Source organism: Ostrea edulis, chromosome 9 (genome assembly GCF_947568905.1).
Source record: "Ostrea edulis chromosome 9, xbOstEdul1.1, whole genome shotgun sequence".
Classification (NCBI taxonomy): Eukaryota; Metazoa; Mollusca; class Bivalvia; order Ostreida; family Ostreidae; genus Ostrea; species Ostrea edulis.
This window is the reverse complement of record NC_079172.1, coordinates 75,242,959-75,262,267: the sequence shown is the minus strand read 5'-3', so window position 1 is coordinate 75,262,267 and position 19,309 is coordinate 75,242,959. Positions and strand designations below refer to the sequence as shown.

The 19,309-nt window shown below is 34.3% G+C and overlaps 1 protein-coding gene across 3 annotated transcripts in view; it reads right to left on the bottom strand.

Moving 5' to 3' along the window:
• Window positions 1-2,084: 2,084 nt before the first annotated feature.
• LOC125657546 (ectonucleoside triphosphate diphosphohydrolase 1-like) overlaps window positions 2,085-19,309 on the bottom strand; it is a 58,769-nt gene continuing 41,544 nt past the window's right edge. For 2 of the 3 annotated variants that reach the window (XM_048888188.2, XM_056150642.1), the window contains 8 exons: window positions 15,468-15,618; window positions 15,209-15,380; window positions 10,016-10,270; window positions 9,764-9,889; window positions 8,829-8,978; window positions 7,777-7,887; window positions 6,762-6,899; window positions 2,085-2,600 (listed from right to left, as the gene is read on the bottom strand). In XM_048888188.2, the coding sequence (XP_048744145.2) occupies window positions 2,364-2,600; window positions 6,762-6,899; window positions 7,777-7,887; window positions 8,829-8,978; window positions 9,764-9,889; window positions 10,016-10,270; window positions 15,209-15,380; window positions 15,468-15,618 (1,340 nt within the window). In that variant the 3' untranslated portion in view covers window positions 2,085-2,363. Of the gene's footprint in view, window positions 2,601-3,927; window positions 4,159-6,761; window positions 6,900-7,776; window positions 7,888-8,828; window positions 8,979-9,763; window positions 9,890-10,015; window positions 10,271-15,208; window positions 15,381-15,467; window positions 15,619-19,309 lie in introns of those variants that run through there. The other variant, XM_056150643.1, reaches the window with a different exon arrangement.

The window sequence follows — 19,309 nt, the reverse complement described above, 5'->3', positions numbered from 1 at the left end:
GGTAGGAATTTTCAAAATTTTGTTTACTGCTTGATATATTTCACCTAGAATTTAACATTAAATTATATGGGAAAAGCATCTTTTATTCCAATATTTTAAAAACAAATTATATATTCATACTAATCTCTTGGTAGAAAGTTACATACATTTTCTTTTTATGAAAATATGAAATAAAATTAATCATTGACCACACACATTTTTAGAAAATTAGATTTTTCTTATTTTTACAAAGGGCAGACAACTCTTCCAAAAATTCTTAAGTGCAAAAAGGCCAGCTTCTAATTATTTACCAGTCATGTGAATTTAATCTGCTTCACTTTCATCATTATTTAACAATAGAGTTTTATGTTGATCTAAATCAATCAAAATTGTTCATTATCCTTTCATTATACATGGAATACCTTAAGTTACATACTATTATTTGTGTTCAGAATGTATAAGTGTTATTCGTGCTCAGAATGTATAAGTGTTAAGTTATATACATGTAGTGTTATTTGTGCTCAGAATGTATAAGTGTTAAGTTATATACATGTAGTGTTATTCGTGCTCAGAATGTATAAGTGTTAAGTTACATAATGTTATTCATGCTCAGAATGTATAAGTGTTAAGCTACATACTATTATTTGTGTTCAGAATGTATAAGTGTTAAGTTACATACTGTTATTCGTGCTTAGAATGTATAAGTGTTAAGTTACATAGTGTTATTTGTGCTCAGAATGTATAAGTGTTAAGTTACATAGTGTTATTCATGCTCAGAATGTATAAGTGTTAAGTTATATACATGTAGTGTTATTTGTGCTCAGAATGTATAAGTGTTAAGTTACATAGTGTTATTCATGCTCAGAATGTATAAGTGTTAAGTTACATAGTGTTATTTGTGCTCAGAATGTATAAGTGTTAAGTTACATAGTGTTATTCATGCTCAGAATGTATAAGTGTTAAGTTATATACATGTAGTGTTATTTGTGCTCAGAATATATAAGTGTTAAGTTACATAATGTTATTCATGCTCAGAATGTATAAGTGTTAAGTTACATAGTGTTATTTGTGCTCAGAATGTATAAGTGTTAAATTACATAGTGTTATTTGTGCTCAGAATGTATAAGTGTTAAGTTACATACTGTTATTCATGCTCAGAATGTATAAGTGTTAAATTACATAGTGTTATTTGTGCTCAGAATGTATAAGTGTTAAGTTACATAATGTTATTCATGCTCAGAATGTATAAGTGTTAAGCTACATACTATTATTTGTGTTCAGAATGTATAAGTGTTAAGTTACATAGTGTTATCATTAGTGCTCATGTTTATTTGATCTTGCAAATTGTTACCCTAGTCGGTCTATGTTGGACGCCATGTTTTCTCATGTTAACACTCCAAGTTGTAAATTACTCCAGTTTCTTCCTTAATTTAATTTATATGGCAACACAGCAATACTTCATTCATATTACTTGTATATGTATTCCTTATTGAATTCAATACATACACCGGCTATTATAAATTGCTATTTAGGGGGAAATGCAGCATTATTTACATTTTTCATTATACTTAGTAATGTTTATTTTTTGTAATTATGATTATTCATATACGGATATTTTGTTTTGTTGAACTGTAAAAATTGATTTCTTACATACTGTATTTCGATGTTCTGAATAAATGACATAATCTGATCATATCCTGTATGGTCATACTGATCCCACCTCTGATGTGTCCAGGGGTCCGTGTTTGTCTGATCTCACCTCTGATGTGTCCAGGGGTCCGTGTTTGTCCAACTCTCTATTTTGTATTGCTTGTATGAGTTATGAGATTTATCACTGTTTCTTATCTTCGCCTTTCATGCTTTTTTAAAAATATAATCATTCAATGCTTAAAAATAAATTTATTCATCCTGTGGACGTCCTGAATATACCGGTATCAAGCTTACCATGGTTGAAAATGAAAACGAATAAAAACAATACATGCTCCATTAGAATCCATCCTCTGACCATCCATGATGACAACCATGACTAGATGTTTCAGTTAATACGGGATATGGAACTATAAAATTTTGGAACTCTTCAGAAAAAGAGGTTGGAATATTAATACCAAGAAACCTTTGACAGTTTTATTTCTTGTTTTTCATCACTCGGTTTTGCAAATAAATTTTTTTATCTGTGATGCCTCTGAAATCAAAAACAAAATATCACAGAAATCAATAATGCTCTCTCTCTCTCTCTCACACACACACACACACAAACTCCCTACTCTCTCTCTCTCTCTCTCTCTCTCTCTCTCTCTCTCTCTCTACCCTACTCTCTCTCACACACACAAATTCTTAAAGCACAACCCATAACTGACTCCATGACTTCGTAGTTCAGCCTTGCTTCATTGTATAGCCCCGTAACTGTCTGTTCTCTTGTAAAATTGTCCTCTCTGTTTCTGACGTTGGAACTTGACGGCATGACAAGCGAAGCCGATGGAAATGAGTATGAACAGGACGAAAAGCGTAATCAATAGAGCAAAGGTCAGATTAGTCATGAAGAAGTCCCTCTTAGCAGGCGGTAAATCAGAGCTCGAGTCGATCATGAACCCCAGACTCCAACCCACCTCTGTACCATTCAACTGTAAAATAACAAACATAAAATAAACCTCTGTACCATTCAACTGTAAAATGATAAACATAAAATACACTTCTGTACCATTCAACTGTAAAATAATGAAAATAAAATACACCTCTGTACCATTCAATTGTAAAATAATAAACATAAAATACACATCAGTACCATTCAACTGTAAAATAATGAACATAAAATACACCTCTGTACCATTCAACTGTAAAATAACAAACATAAAATACACCTCTGTACCATTCAACTGTAAAATAATGAAAATAAAATACACCTCTGTACCATTCAACTGTAAAATAATCAACATAAAATACACCTCAGTACCATTCAACTGTAAAATAATGAACATAAAATACACCTCAGTACCATTCAACTGTAAAATAACAAAACATAAAATACATCTCTGTACCATTCAACTGTAAAATAATCAACATAAAATACACCTCAGTACCATTCAACTGTAAAATAATGAAAATAAAATACACCTCTGTACCATTCAATTGTAAAATAATAAACATAAAATACACATCAGTACCATTCAACTGTAAAATAATGAACATAAAATACACCTCTGTAGTATTCAACTGTAAAATAATAAACATGAAATACACCTCTGTACCATTCAACTGTAAAATAATCAATATAAAATACACCTCTGTACCATTCAACTGTAAAATAATAAACATAAAATACACCTCTGTACCATTCAACTGTAAAATAATAAACATGAAATACACCTCTGTACCATTCAACTGTAAAATAATGAACATAAAATACACCTCTGTACCATTCAACTGTAAAATAATGAACATAAAATACACCTCAGTACCATTCAACTGTAAAATAATGAACATAAAATACACCTCAGTACCATTCAACTGTAAAATAATAAACATGAAATACACCTGAGTACCATTCAACTGTAAAATAATGAACATAAAATACACCTCTGTACCATTCAACTGTAAAATAATAAACATGAAATACACCTCTGTACCATTCAACTGTAAAATAATGAACATAAAATACACCTCAGTACCATTCAACTGTAAAATAATCAACATAAAATACACCTCTGTAGCATTCAACTGTAAAATAATGAACATAAAATACACCTCAGTACCATTCAACTGTAAAATAATCAACATAAAATACACCTCTGTACCATTCAACTGCAAAATAATCAACATAAAATACACCTCAGTACCATTCAACTGTAAAATAATAAACATGAAATACACCTCTGTACCATTCAACTGTAAAATAGTAAACATAAAATACACCTCTGTACCATTCAACTGTAAAATAACAAAACATAAAATACACCTCTGTACCATTCAACTGTAAAATAATAAAACATAAAATACACCTCTGTACCATTCAACTGTAAAATAATCAACATAAAATACACCTCTGTACCATTCAACTGTAAAATAATCAACATAAAATACAACTCTGTACCATTCAACTGTAAAATAATAAAACATAAAATACACCTCTGTACCATTCAACTGTAAAATAATCAACATAAAATACACCTCTGTACCATTCAACTGTAAAATAATCAACATAAAATACAACTCTGGACCATTCAACTGTAAAACTAGGAAGAATTGTTTTAGCACACTGAACCTGATGTCACTCCTTACATTTTCCATAGTTTTCTTAAAACATTTTTAGGGATCATCTTTAAAGTGGAAAATTAAAACTTGTGGTACAAGTACATAACATCCGGCTATATGCATATGAGCTTTAAATAAGGAACAGTGTTGTGAACATATAGTAGTAAAATAAACTTGCCAACGTACCAAATGTTAAAGGCCAATGTCAAAAGACAAAAAAAAGTTATGGTCCAGACAAAAAACAAATGCTCCAAAAATTCTATTACTTGACCTTTACATAAAAGGTCAAGAAGGTCAAAGATCAGCAAAAATGACACATGACACACTGTCTTATCATGGTATACCCACATACAAAATATCAAAGGCCTAGCCCAAAAATTCTATTATGATCTTTACATAAAAGGTCTAGATCAAAGGTAATCAAGAATGGCACATGACACAGTCTTACCATGGTATACCCATATACCAAATATCAAAGGTCTATGTAAAAGACAAAAAACTTATGGGATGAACAAAAAAATGCCAAAAAATTCGATCAATTGACCTTTACATTAAAGATTAAGGTCAAAGGTCATCAAAATTGGTATGCACCACACTGTCTTACCATGGTATACACACATACCAAATATCAAAGGCCTATGTCAAAAGACAAAAAAGTTACGGCCCAGACAAACTTTGTATGAGAAGTGGAAGAAGAATAATTCATACTAAAACAATGGGTGCATTCACAATTCTTCCATTGATTGATATCGGTGGTGCAATTTACCATTGGCAAAACACTGGTACTAATGTTTACCATTGGTAACATTTATTGGTTACCAATTCTGTAGGCCAACCACATTCACGGTAGAATTACCAACGTGTGTTTTCGTTTATTTGAGTCACCGACAAGATGGCGGCGGGAATCGTTCCTGATAGTATTTGGCATAATCTTAACTAGTGCAGATCCTGTTCTTTTCATGGATTTATGAAAAGAACTTTTTGAGACATTAAATCGGTCTGACATGGATCTTATACTCCCAAGGTTACCGGCAATGATAACGTTTAAGTCTACAATGCTAATACTTCTGAAACCCGGTAATAAGACATTTTACTTTATAAAACAAGCAAGTTTAATTTTACGTGTTACAAATATTTGCAAGCAAATGAGAATTACTCTAATTTTACATACCCATGAAACAAAAAAACATTAGAACATCTTTTTCAACATTTGGAATTGGTCCAGTTGTTTGAATATATTCAGGTAGTGGTCGCAAATGCAAGCATGTTGCCTGGTAGGTACCTCTTGACATTCGAAAGTGACTTATATAACTTTTACTGTGGAATAGTAACCTCAACATAGTGTTGCATATGGGGTACAAATGATCGCTTTTTTAGCAAATGAATATCACCAGATGACAAGTGATCATGTCCATGAGATTTACTGGTTTCATTTTGTTTCAGCAGTGCAACAAATATTCTTGTTAGGTTTGTCATTTCTGAAAATAGCGGAAAACTAAACATTTGGCATTGGTAACCATTGACTATCATTGGTGACCATTAGTAACCAGTGGTACCAATGGTCAACATTGGCAACCGTTGGCTGTTATTTTGTCTTTGGTTTGCCAATTTGTCGTTCACAGTTTTAAGGCGACCAATTGTACCATTGTTTAACATTGGTACCAAAGACAACCAATGGCAAAATCGATATTTGTACCAATGGAAGAATTGTGAACGCACCCATTATGTCCCCCTTTTGGGAAGGGGAGACATAATAATAAACATTAAATACAGATCTCTACCATTCAAATGTATAAAAAAAAAAAAAAAAATACAGACCAGTACTATTCAACTGTGAAATAATATACATCAGAACTAGATATTGAACTATTTACACTGTAAAATTTTATCAAAACATCAAATATCATAAATCTGGAAACTTTTGCAATAGGCATACTTATTTTTGCAGAATTAGGTCAAGTTGCTAAATGTACTTCATTTTCATCAATAAAGAACAATATAAAAGATTATATTTTCACAAAAAATATTTTTGAGAATTTCATAGTCCAACAAAAAAATATCTACTCCAAAATAACCAGATTCCCTGTAAAGATCTGGACCAGTTGCGGTAGCTCAGTGGTAGAGCATCCGCTTCATAATCGGGAGGTCATGAGTTCAAGTCCCGCTCCTGCCATGAAGACATCAAACCTAAGACATTAAAACTGGTAGTGATTGCTCCTTCAACAAACACTCAGCATTTAGAAGCCACATTACTGGTGGCATCTCTCTCTCTCTCTCTCTCTCTCTCTCTCTCTCTCTCTCTATATATATATATATAATGGGGAAAATTCTTGAATGGTACTAAGTAAAACAATTTAACATACCATGAATTCCAGAAGAGTTCTAGAAGCCATTGAATCAGTACGATTATACACAATCACTGAGGCTGGCAGCCTACCATGACCTCTACAACTGACCTCTATCCTACAGCGAGTACATCAAGTGTACGAGGTAAACGTACCAAAGGAAAGGCCATGACAAACAATTCTGCTTACCTCTTCAACAAAATGTAGAGTTTTCCAAGTGTTAGCATCAAACTTGTATGCCTCTGTCAGTAGGATTTGTACATAGGTTCCTCCAAAACAATACCACGGGAGGTAATCCAGTGGGGTGTGGGTGTACTGGTCTTTTGCCTGCAGTAGAAATAAACAATGTAGAAAAGATTTAGAGAAATCTTCTACACTACGTAGAGATGATAAAATACTTAACAATTTACAGTGCTTGTGAATATTGTGATCATGATCTAATATTAGACACTTTATCCTTAAATATAATTTCCAAAATTACCACAATTCTTAAAATGTACATGGTCTTCAAAATTTCACTCTTTCAAGAGTAATACACAGGTGTATGGGCATAGGCAGATCCAGTAATTTGAGAAAGGGGGATCTAGCAATTGATCTTTTAGATACTTTTCACAATCTCCACCCCAACCTAATTCACACCTTTTTGCTTGAGTATACAACATTTTTAGGGAGATCTTGAAACAGTTTATACTAGTAGTGTTATTTACTACTTGTTCTAGTCATTGTTATCGCTATACTCAGGTCTGATTTTGAATAATTAAAAAAAACCTCTGTGGTAAATGGTGCAAAATCCTGCATTTTGAGCATTTTCTGGCACTTCTTTTTCACTTTTTTAAAAATTGTCTGCTTCTTTAACAAAACTTTTATGTTACATATACTTTTTTAAGAATTCGTAAGTGATACTTGTATCTGACGAAAATGTCGTAAATACACATCGGTGTTCGTCTTATTTATCCTAGAATTAAATGATACACTGGTGTTGATATTTGAATGATGCAATTACATGTAAGTATCCACCTTTCATATCATTTTGATTCAAAGTCTCGTTAAAATTGAATAACTCCAATTTTTTTTTGGTCTGCAAAATGGGGTGGTCCAGACCTCCCCCCTCCCACCCCCACCCCTGGCTTTGGATCCACCCTTGATGGGTAATTCCTTTACTAAGAATAGATTTATGAGTGTTGTCAATGAGAGATAACTCTACCTGCTGCCAGGTCATGTGACAGAACTTTGACAGTGCTGTTTGGTATTCTGACAGGCTGTTGGAATTTGTCTGATTCAGAAAGCTCGCTTCGAAGTAAAAGTTGGAAAAGGCCTTCAAAAGATAATGCACAACATGAAAATATTATCCATTTGTAACTTGTATTTGTACTTCATTAAGAAATCCTGAGAAACATCACTTCTGTTTTCATACAATTGGTTTCAAATCCACTAGACCACTACCCTGATATAGCATATGATAAAATACTGTAGGAGTATTCATCTAACAGTATACTCAAAATCCAACCGTATTCATCTCATATCATACTCAAAATTCAGCCGTATTCATCAAAATTAACATAATTATACTCAAAATTCAGCCATATGCAATAGATCATTCTTTGTAGATAAAATACAAGATTAGCATTTCCTACGAATTTACTTTTGACATGGGATATTTATACAGACCTGCAAAATTGCTCAAAATTTATCTACAGCAAAAATAAATAGATTTACTGTATCTGGCACATTCATGATTTAACTACTACCCAGTACTGTAAAATCATACATTTATAACAGTATAATATTTATATAGCACTGTAATATGTATATTTCAGCACTGATCATAAAGTCCATAATGTATCCCTACCAGTAACAATTATACCAAAATTTTAACACAAGTAACAATTATACCAGAATTATAACACCAGTAACAATTATACCAGAATTTTAACACCAGTAACAATTATACAAGTATTTTAACACCGGTAACAATTATACCAGTATTTTAACACATTATACATCCAGTATTTTAACACCAGTAACAATTATACCAGAATTTTAACACCAGTAACAATTATACCAGTATTATAACACCACTAACAATTATACCAGTAACACCAGTAATAATTATACCAGAATTTTAACATCAGTAACAATTATACCAGTATTATAACACCAGTAATAATTATACCAGAATTTTAACACCAGTAACAATTATACCAGTATTTTAACACCAGTAACACTTATACCAGTATTTAGCATGAATTGACATACATAGAACTGTCCGTGAACGGTTGGTTGGTAGGTTCCATTAAATGAGCAGGAGCTGCTGTATGGGCAGGTCTGGTTAAAACCAAACAGTTCACGCACAGTCTCCACACACTGCGTAATATTGCCACTCCCAGTGAAAGTGAAAGTGCTGTTCTGAAATGAAACAATGCAGAAAGTGAAAACAAACACAACTTAATTAAGACATCCTGCGATGGAAATGTACAAGTGTACCAGAAACTGTACGTAATCTGCCCATCACAAGCTTACATAGGATTTTATTTAATTAAGGGGTTTGTTTTCTATGACAATGATTAGCCTTCATGACAAAAATGCCAGGAGTTGTAGAACTTACTTGTGGTAGTATCAACCATCATCAGGCTGTGACATACTTTCTTTTGCAATGTATGAATAAAATGTCCTAGCTTAAAAACTGACAGGCAGTAAATAGACAAACCAAGAGTTCTGTGTGTAAACTATTTCCAAAAAATTGAATAAGTTCAAACACCTGTAATTTTTTCAAACATCAAAGAAAATTGTTAGGAACCAAGATCCTTAGGCAAAACACATATCTTCAATTTTTGTACAAATGTCTTCGTTTGAAAACTGTTACAGAAGTTTAAATGGTCACATCATGTACCCACTTTCCTCAAACCAGACTACATTCAACAACCTGCATTTTGTTTTTGTTTCTTCAATTTTTTCCCCTCAAAAATTGAAGAAAATAAATTTTTAGCCACATGCACAGCTTCAATACCCATACAAATACTCTAAAAATGAGCGGAGCGAGCTTTACAAACCATGTACTGTATTCTCTGTAATATTTCCTCAAACCTAAACAAGTCCAACAAACTGTAACTTTCTTAACATGAGGCCCTTATTGGTTGCCTGATTTTAATTCATTTGTTCAATGTCCAAGAAATAAAAATTCTGAGACAAACCTTGCTGATGGGGTGCTGGGCTGATTCTCTTGTACAAGGTGCCTCAAATATATTGGAATAATTTTCTTGTAGTGTATTTCCCTGCAGTCCACAAGGGTTGGTTAAATCAAGACTGAAGTTTTGGCTCTGTGTAATATTACAGAACAAAATGGCAATCAAAACAAAAAGTTTAAACAAAGCCTAAGAATAAATATTAGATCGAAGTCTAGAGCTGAAAAAAAGAAAGTATTTTACATAAAGCATATCACTGACCTTGACCAGAAGAGCTTGATATTTCCGCCTGAATTCATTAATACCATAGCAGAGGTAACTGTGGGTGTACACTGTGTAGTTTTTCTCAAACAGGACGGCGTTTCCCGAGTAATTCTCTGGCATTGGTGCCGACAAGTCCGGGTAGAATGTTATTTGTGTGGATGCTCCTCCCATGTCGAGTGCTCCCATAGTTCCCTCCCCTGCCCCCAACAGGGACCGCACGTGTCGAGAAGTCTTCACCTCTGAGGGTGGAATCTGTGAAGTACAGAAAAATCCTTTTAAAGTAGGGGGCTAGTAGCGTGACGTCATGTCCGGATCGAACTCCGGTATTGGTTCACGTACTATTATTATCAAACGTATTTTTACATTTACCTGGATGTTTTTTAATTTAGTAAAATGAATACAATAACACTCAATCACTTATATTTGAGTAGACAATGGCTCCAATCTTCTTTCCATTTTTTGTCATCTAATTCACACATAAAACCAGAGGTACATATTTCTTTAATTGATATACAGGGGTATTACATGTTAAAATTATCTGTAAATTAAAAAAAATCATGATATGCAATAATGAACTTGTGGAATTAAATAAAACACTTCTGCACTTGTTATATATTTGTTATGTTGGTATATATTTGTTATCTTCTATTATGTGAAAAACTGAAAATCATCTTCAAAATGGCTATGTTGACCAAAAAATGTAAATATAAATTGAGATGCTGTGAAAATATTATGCTGAGAAAGGGCAGATTTTTTAAATGTATTTTAACAAGCATTCATATATGAACATAATATGTGAGTTTGAATGAAAAATCACAAGTCAAATTTTTAAAATATTCATATTAGTAGTGTTGCAGTGCCATATTTTTGACTGCCGAGGGCCTGTATTGAGTTCAATTTTGTACCACCATTATTAAAAAACATGAAACTGTGTTAAAATTTCACTTTTAATTATTTAGTTAGACATATTTATGTCATATTTGAGGAAAAAAATTGCAGCATCATACCTCAAACAAAATTTTATTGACATATTCTAGGACTTCCTCAATGAATTCTGATATTGCCGTTTGACAAATGGGGGTACACGTAATAAAAAATACCATAATTTACTCATTATACTGACAACCCCCCATTTTTTTGTTTTTATCATACCCTCAAATGAACAATCTAAGTATTCAAACTCAAATTTTTGAAAAATCACAAGTAGGTCCAGGACTAGGGACCTACCTTAATGTACAATGATGTCAATCAATATTGTTAGAACCGTCAGATTTGAATTGGTGTGTTCATAACATTTTCATCTAAGTAAGACATTATTTATGATTTTCAAGAGGAAGAAAGGGAATTGAAAGACAAGAAATGACAACATTTTTCATCTTTTTTCATTTTGGTCAGAACACCAGAACCCCAAGGATCATGAAATTTACAATTTTGGTAGAGACTTTCCTGCTCTACATCACCATGCATTTAGTTTTTCTTACAAACGTGTGGTTCTTGAAAAGAAGATTTTTGAAAATTAGACAATTTTGGGCAGTTTTTTCCCCGTCCCTAAGGCCCCAGGAGTGCAGGAATCCTGAAATTTACAATTTATGTCCCACCCTTCTTCCAAAGATGCTTCATACCAAATTTGAAAAGAATTGGAATGATAATTATCAAGAAGAAGTTAAAAATGTATATTGTTCACAAATTTAATAACTGACCATTTTGGCCCCACCCTGATACCAAAACCCCTACCCCTGGGATCATCTAATTTATAATTTTGGTAAATGACTACCTGTTCCTTCTAGCTATCCATTTTAAAAGAAGATGTTATTTAAGTGTTTTACACATAAACACTATATACCAAGATTTGGCCCCACCCTGGGGTCAGAACCCCTACCCCGGGGATCATGAAATTTACAAATTATCTTCTTGCTCTACATCACAATGCATTCAGTTTATCTTACACATGTGCAGTTGTGGAGAAGAAGATCTTTGAAAATTGATCAATTTTGGGCAGTTTCTGCCCCTCCCCTAGGGCCCCAGGGGTGCTAGAGTCCTGAAATTTACAATTTATGTCCCCCTTGTCCAAAAGATGCTTCATGCCAAATATGAAAAGAATTGGATTTGATAGTTATCAAGAAGAAGTTAAAAATGTTGAATTGTTAACACACGATGACGGACGACAACCAATTGCAATAGGTCACCTGAGTAAACTCAGGTGAAGTAATAAAGGTGGTTTAAGTTCATTTGATGAAAAACAACTGATATCTGCTTTTTAATAGCATGTCCTATCAACGAAATAACATGTTTTATTATACCTCATTTTCATATATAAATGTTAGGTGAATGAATTAGCTATTTCCTCTGGATAACGCTAGCCATGAAATAGTTTCTGAACTATCTCACCTAGGGAAATAAGTCTCGAAACTATTTACCGGATGCTATATTTTCCCTGTTTTCTTTTCTGTGACGTCAAAGTCTGATAACTCTAATTAGTTTACCACTCGGATCACCTCGGTCGATTCCATCTAATGCCGAATGTTGGTTTACTTCACTTTGGTATGTCTGACACAAGTAAAGTCTACTTTGGTATAATAAAACACCTATTTACTGACTATTCGGACAATAGCAAGTTCAATGTTCCCCTCTGAAATAGTTGCTGTCTTGGGGGACAATAAACTTGTTATTGTCTGAATAGTCAGTAAATAGGTGTATATTGTCCTATATAAAACTAATACGATTTAGAACCACCATTTTAACTGTTAAACCAATTCTCACACTCATGGTCTATTGACCGGTCAACTGTTTACGAACTGTTGACCGGGCAATAGTCTGCCTTATTTTCATTGGCTACGCAAGTCATGTGATTATCGGTCTGCTGCTTTTCTTCTGCAATGGGAAGGTTCAATGATTTAGCTGATGATGAAATACAGAATTTATTACATGAAACGCTGAGCAGGAATGTGAAAAATGTAATGATTGATTATTAATTCGGATATTGGGTATGTTTTCTTTTAAACTACTGGATACATTTATAAATGTACGCAATTACAATGTCTTGTTAAAAGTTCGAAGTCAACAAACCATGTGCATCTCGTAAAAACAACCTTAAAAAATGAAGGTGTATAACAAAACAGTAATAGACTGTGTCCTCGGACAACAGCTGTTTTGTATGACCCTCAAATGGATCTGTTGCCCTGCAGCCTATGGCTTCGGGCAACAGATCCCGTTCTTGGGTCAAACAAAACAGCTGTTTTCCTCGAACCCAGTCAATAACTGTATACTATTTACTCGTTGTTCAACAATGAACAGTAATGCAAGGATGGGATAATGATGCCATTCAAAATATATGACTGGGTCAGGTTCTAGAATCTGACAATGAATACAAGAGGCCCATGGGCCTAGAATCGCTCTTCTGATACATTGTAGAACATGCAAAAACTCTCACTAACCAAGATTCATCAATTAACAAATTTTAATGATGTTAAGTCAAATAGTACCTGAAAATTTAAATGTAACTGTCCAAAAGTAGGTCACAGTGACCTACTTTTGGTCGACACACTGAAGACCCAAGATGCATCAACTGACAAGTCAAATAGTATTCAAATATAGCCGTCAAATTCCAAAAGAAGGCCACAGTGACCTACTTTTTGGTCGACACACTCCAAAGACTCAAGATGCATCAACTGACAAAGTTTGATAATTAAAGTCAAATAGTATCTGAAATATTCAGATATAAAAGTCAAATTCCAAAAGTAGGTCACAGTGACCTACTTTTTGGTCGACACAATCTGAAGACTCAAGACTCATCAACTGACAAAGTTTGATAATTGTAAGTCAAACAGTATCTGAAATATTCAAATATAGCCGTCAAAATCCAAAAATAGGTCATGGTGACCTACTTTTTAGTCAACACACTCTGAAGACTCAACATGCATCAACTGACAAAGTTTGATAATTGTAAGTCAAATACTATCTGCAATATTAAAATATACCTGTCAAATTCCAAAAGTAGGTCACGGTGACCTATTTTTTGATCAACAAATTATGAAGACTCAAGATGCATCAACTGACAAAGTTTGATGATCCTAGCTTTCATAGTGTCCAAAATATGCATCTAAAATTGAAAATGTGAAATTTGAATGTCTGCAAAATTCAAAAAGTAAGTCACTGTGATCTACTATTTTTATAAATATGTTTTGATTCCTCTAGACGCATCAACTTACAAGGTTTGATGATTCTAAACCTCTCGGTATCTGAAATAACAACCTAAAATGTATTCATAAATGATTAGCCATAAAATTCAGAAAGTAGGTCATGGTGACATACTTTTCAAATGACACACTTCAAGGTCCCATGATCCATCAACTGACAATTTTTGATGATCATAGGCTCAAACGTGTCCAAGATATGCATCAAAATCCACTTAATAATAATTACCTGCGAAATTCAAAAAGTAGGTCACCATGACCTACTTTTGAGACAACATGATATTAGGTCCTAAGATGCATCAACTGACAAAATTTGATGATCCTAGTCTTTATACTAAGCAAAATATCAAAGTTTTAACAAAACAAAATTTAAGGTCAACTTTGAAGTGACCTTGAGATCACACCCTTTGCCCCAGGATGATGCCTTGAACAATTTTTTATCTCCAACCTAAATCTCCAACTCATCCTTATGCATATGTTTTGTGATAATTTGCCCGGTGGTTCTTGAGAAGAAGATTTTTTAGCAACCACTACTTTTGTTTGCATTTTCCTAATTATTTCCCCTTGTTAAAGGGTCACAACCCTAGTTTGAGTACAAATGAAAGCCCTTGGGCCAAGGATACCCTGTGACGAATTTGACAAAAATTGGCCAAGGGGTTCTTGAGATATAGCCCTTTTTCCAAAAAGTTGACGCACACCGCACGCCTTCGGCTCAGAAGAGCTAAAAATGGGGTGGAAGTAAGGAAGTGTAAAATACCAGCCGCACACATGTACCCAAATCTAAATGCAGAGAGCAACTAGGGGTGGGAATACTCATACAGAGAGCAGCTTTGCGTGAGAATACTCGTATAGAGAGCAGCTGGGGGTGGGAATACAGAGAGCAGCTGGGGGGGATACAGAGAGCAGCTGGAGGTGGGAATACTCGTACAGAGAGCAGCGGGGGATGGGAATACTCATAGAGAGAGAAGCTGGGGGGGGGGGGGGGGAATACTCGTACCACTCCAAACTTTCCAGAGACGTAGTTGGCAGTGATCCAGGAGTAGAGTCCCTCCTCTGCCCCGGTCAGGATCCTGGCCTGTGTTTTGGGTTGAGTGAACTGGAACTTGGAGGACTGGATTGTGTTTCTGACCACATCCATAATGGCATCCGACACGGAAAAGTTCACAGCACTACAAAGATTTTACAGCATATTGAAGACATAAAATGTTTTCATTTAAATATAGAAAATACGAATATTTCATCTAATCGGCACCTACTGGATAAGCCTCATCCCTGCTGTTGCCCCTAAATACACAGGTGTTACACTCTGTTTGTCAACTGGTACCACGCCCTCAGCCTCTCTAAGACACACCTCCAGGGGAGGCCTCAGTGCAGAGGGGTCATTCTCATAACTTGATATCCCACCTCCTACAATGATTACAGCATATACATGTACATATATGTCCCTTTCTTCTTGACAACTTTATATCTAATGGGAATTCGGACTCGTAACAGGAGTCTCAAACATTGAAGTCCCCCCCCCCCCCCTCAGTCCAGGTAAATATATATCAGTATAAAGACTCAACTTTTGAATCAAGTATGATGATATTGTATTCCAAAGCAATACAAATTAATCTGGGGTATTTAGTTGTTGAATTTGAATCTATTAATCTACATAAATGTGTTCATTTTGCTTTAAAGGGGCATGGACACAATTTGAACTGAAAATTTTCAAATCTTATTTTTCCAATTTTAAAGTTTACATGTTTTTGTTTACATAAAGATTGCTTAATAGAAAATATCATGTTTAAAACAAAATGACAAACACTATAAACTGTTTAATTGTGCTCAGAATTCATTTGTTAACTGAAAAATCTGCTTTAAATGAATATTTTACTAATATATTTAACCTAAGTAAGGGCTGTTCCATTCAAACATATGAGTTACCCGGGGACGGCAATTAAAAAAAAATCTATGGGTGCTTGTCATTGGTAGAAAATTGCATATATGGTGGGTACCTAGCTACTGTCAGAAAACTGCATCTGTGGGTGGTTGTTTTGATAAAATCTTTATTTTTTACCGAAACTGAGTGGAATGCAACAAGAGAAGGGAAGGGTTGAAAGTAGAATGTGAAACAAACGCCGTTTTCTGTCTTCATTTTATCTCGGTCGATGAGGTTCCGTGATCCGGTTATTGTTTCCAGTTTGACTCTAAAATTATAGCGACCGGAAATTAGGATTATCTCCCTTGTCCAAAATGGAAAACGAAACGTGCTCATGGTCCATTGAAACGGTTTTTAATTTTTTCTAGCTGCAATAATGTAGCCCTATCCAATTTTTTTTTTATTCTGACGTTTTCGGGATGAGGCTACAATTCCATAGGATCTCCGTAATGGTGCGAAATAATTTTATGAATAACCGATAATAAACTCTGCACTGTGTATTAGTCCCAAATGTTGTTTACAAATTACACCAAAAGGAGTACCAACTTTGTGCTCGGGCATGTCTAATAAAGGTGTTTTTCATTAAATATAATGTACAGCATGCAAAATTCTTCGTCTGCTCCGCCATGCTTGTTATCGCGAAATCTTGTAAGTGGATCTAATGAAAAAGCTGAACATTGACAATCGGCGCGAAAATGTAGTTACTTGAGCCACTTAGACAAAGAAAGGAAAATCATATTGTTGCAGAAAGAATTTACACTCTGCTGTTCGGTTTTTAACTTGATATTAAATTCAAACCTTTTCAATACCGACGAAATAGCTTTCGCCTCCATACTAGCTGCAATAATGTAGCCCTATCCAATTTTTTTTATTCTGACGTTTTCGGGATAGGGCTACAATTCCATAGGATCTCCGTAATGGTGCAAAATAATTTTATGAATAACCGACAATAAACTCTGTGTATTAGTCCCAAATGTTGTTTACACCAAAAGGAGTACCAACTTTGTGCTCGGGCATGTCTAATAAAGGTGTTTTTCATTAAATATAATGTACAGCATGCAAAATTCTTCGTCTGCTCCGCCATGCTTGTTATCGCGAGATCTCGTAGGTGGATCTAATGAAAAGCCTAAACATTGACAATCAGCGCGAAAATGTAGTTACTCGAGCCACTTCGACAAAGAAAGGAAAATCATATTATTGCAGAAAGAATTTACACTCTGCTGTTCGGTTTTTAACTTGATATTAAATTCAAACCTTTTCAATACCGACGAAATAGCTTTCGCCTCCATACTTGTCCATTGATGTAAATACTACCTTATATGGCATATGCAAATGACTTGACAACCGGAAGTTGAAACTTCAGTACATCAAACATGGCGCAAAAATATGAATCGAGAAATTGGAATTTATCGAAATTGTTGAAAACGGTAGAATAGAGCCTCACAAATCTAAAGTTGCAGGTTGTAAATTTATATATTGACTAAGAAACATAGAATATCATTTTATTTACGTAAAGAAAGTCAGGAAATGTTTAGAATGAGCGCAAATGTTGCGGGAGTGAATCACTCCCGCATTTGCACCATTACGGAGATCCTAAGGAGTTGTAGCCCTCTCCCTAAAAAAAAAAAAAAAAAAAAAAAAAAAAAAAAAAATCAGAGAGGGCTACATTATTGCAGCTACCTCCATACTTGTCCATTGATGTACATGTAAATACTACTTTATATGACATATGCAAATTAGTTGAAACTTCAGTACATCAAACAGGGTCCGTGGAATTACCAGAAACACCGTAAACACCAGGTAATTCCCGAAAACACCAATAAAAGTACCGAAAACACCAATGTATTATCAAAAAACACCTCTATTATGATAGTTCATGCCAACTTGAAAGTGTCATTCATATTGAAGGAGAATTGAATGAGCTATGGCTAATTTTATGTCTTGTATTTCAGACTGCATTTATCGGCGCCATTGGCGTCCATGAAGCTTTGGGAGGTTTTTTTAATTGGTTATATATAATTTATGGATAATTTTCATCACATATAAGATCATTAATTCATAGCAACTTCTTTGTACATATCAATTCTGTATTTCTGTGTCTTTTAAAAGTCAGTATTCAATTTCTCACTTTATTTCACAAACATGATAAGATTCCACAATTCGTCTGCAAATACCTACATAATGTGAAATATAAATCAAAAGCAAACATTATCCAAATACATTATTTATCAGACTTCCCTGCAAACATTCACACCTTTTTATGAAACGCCGGCCCAAATTTTCGACATCCTGTATACAAACAACTGTGTTATTTCCACCACTCGTTGGTACATTGTTTCACTGCACATGCAGCACAACTTTACCAAATAAAAGAAGGGTCATGAACAACGACAATCACATGCCAGTAATTTCAATTTGATAAATAGCAGCTCAAAGAAATGTGTACCATAAGCAATGGGGTTTCTTTAACGTATGGTTTCCATTGCAATTAAAAAGGTGATTTAGATTTGCTATATAGATCTACATGTTTACACAGTGGCGGATTTAAGGGGGGGGGGGGGGGGGTCGCAGCCAGCGCATTTTCAAATTTAAGGTAAATCGTGGTATCTTGTTTGTTTAGATAGATGTACTAAACAATAAAAGAAGCAATAATATCTTCCACTCCCGGAGAAATAAATGACAAAATATTTTGATTTCTTGAATTATTTTATAGGGAGAGCTTGATTTTTTCCAAAAATCCTTAAAATTTGCGACATTTTACTAATTTCACCTGATTAGAAATGATGGAAAATAGTATAAATGACTTAGATAGGAGATATATTTCAAGCCCTATAAAATCTGTAAAATCCGGGGGCTTCGCCCCCTGGGCCCCCACACCCCCTGCCTCATAAAGTGGCGCCCCCCGTAACCGTAATTCCTGGATCCGCCCCTGTTACATGTACGTAGTCTTGAAATATCACAAAATATTCAATTGACGATTGAAATAAAAATGCAGACGTTTTCTCGTTTATTTATAGTGACTCACAAACTTGCCCGTCTTCTGAATGAAAGTTGTAAAACAAACTTACTAGGTTTTGGTCAGTTATAACATAATACAGGGGGTAAAATTCATCTCATCTCGGCTAGCCATGGATTTTGGGTCAACTGTGCGTTTAATAATCTTGGCTAGCGAAGATG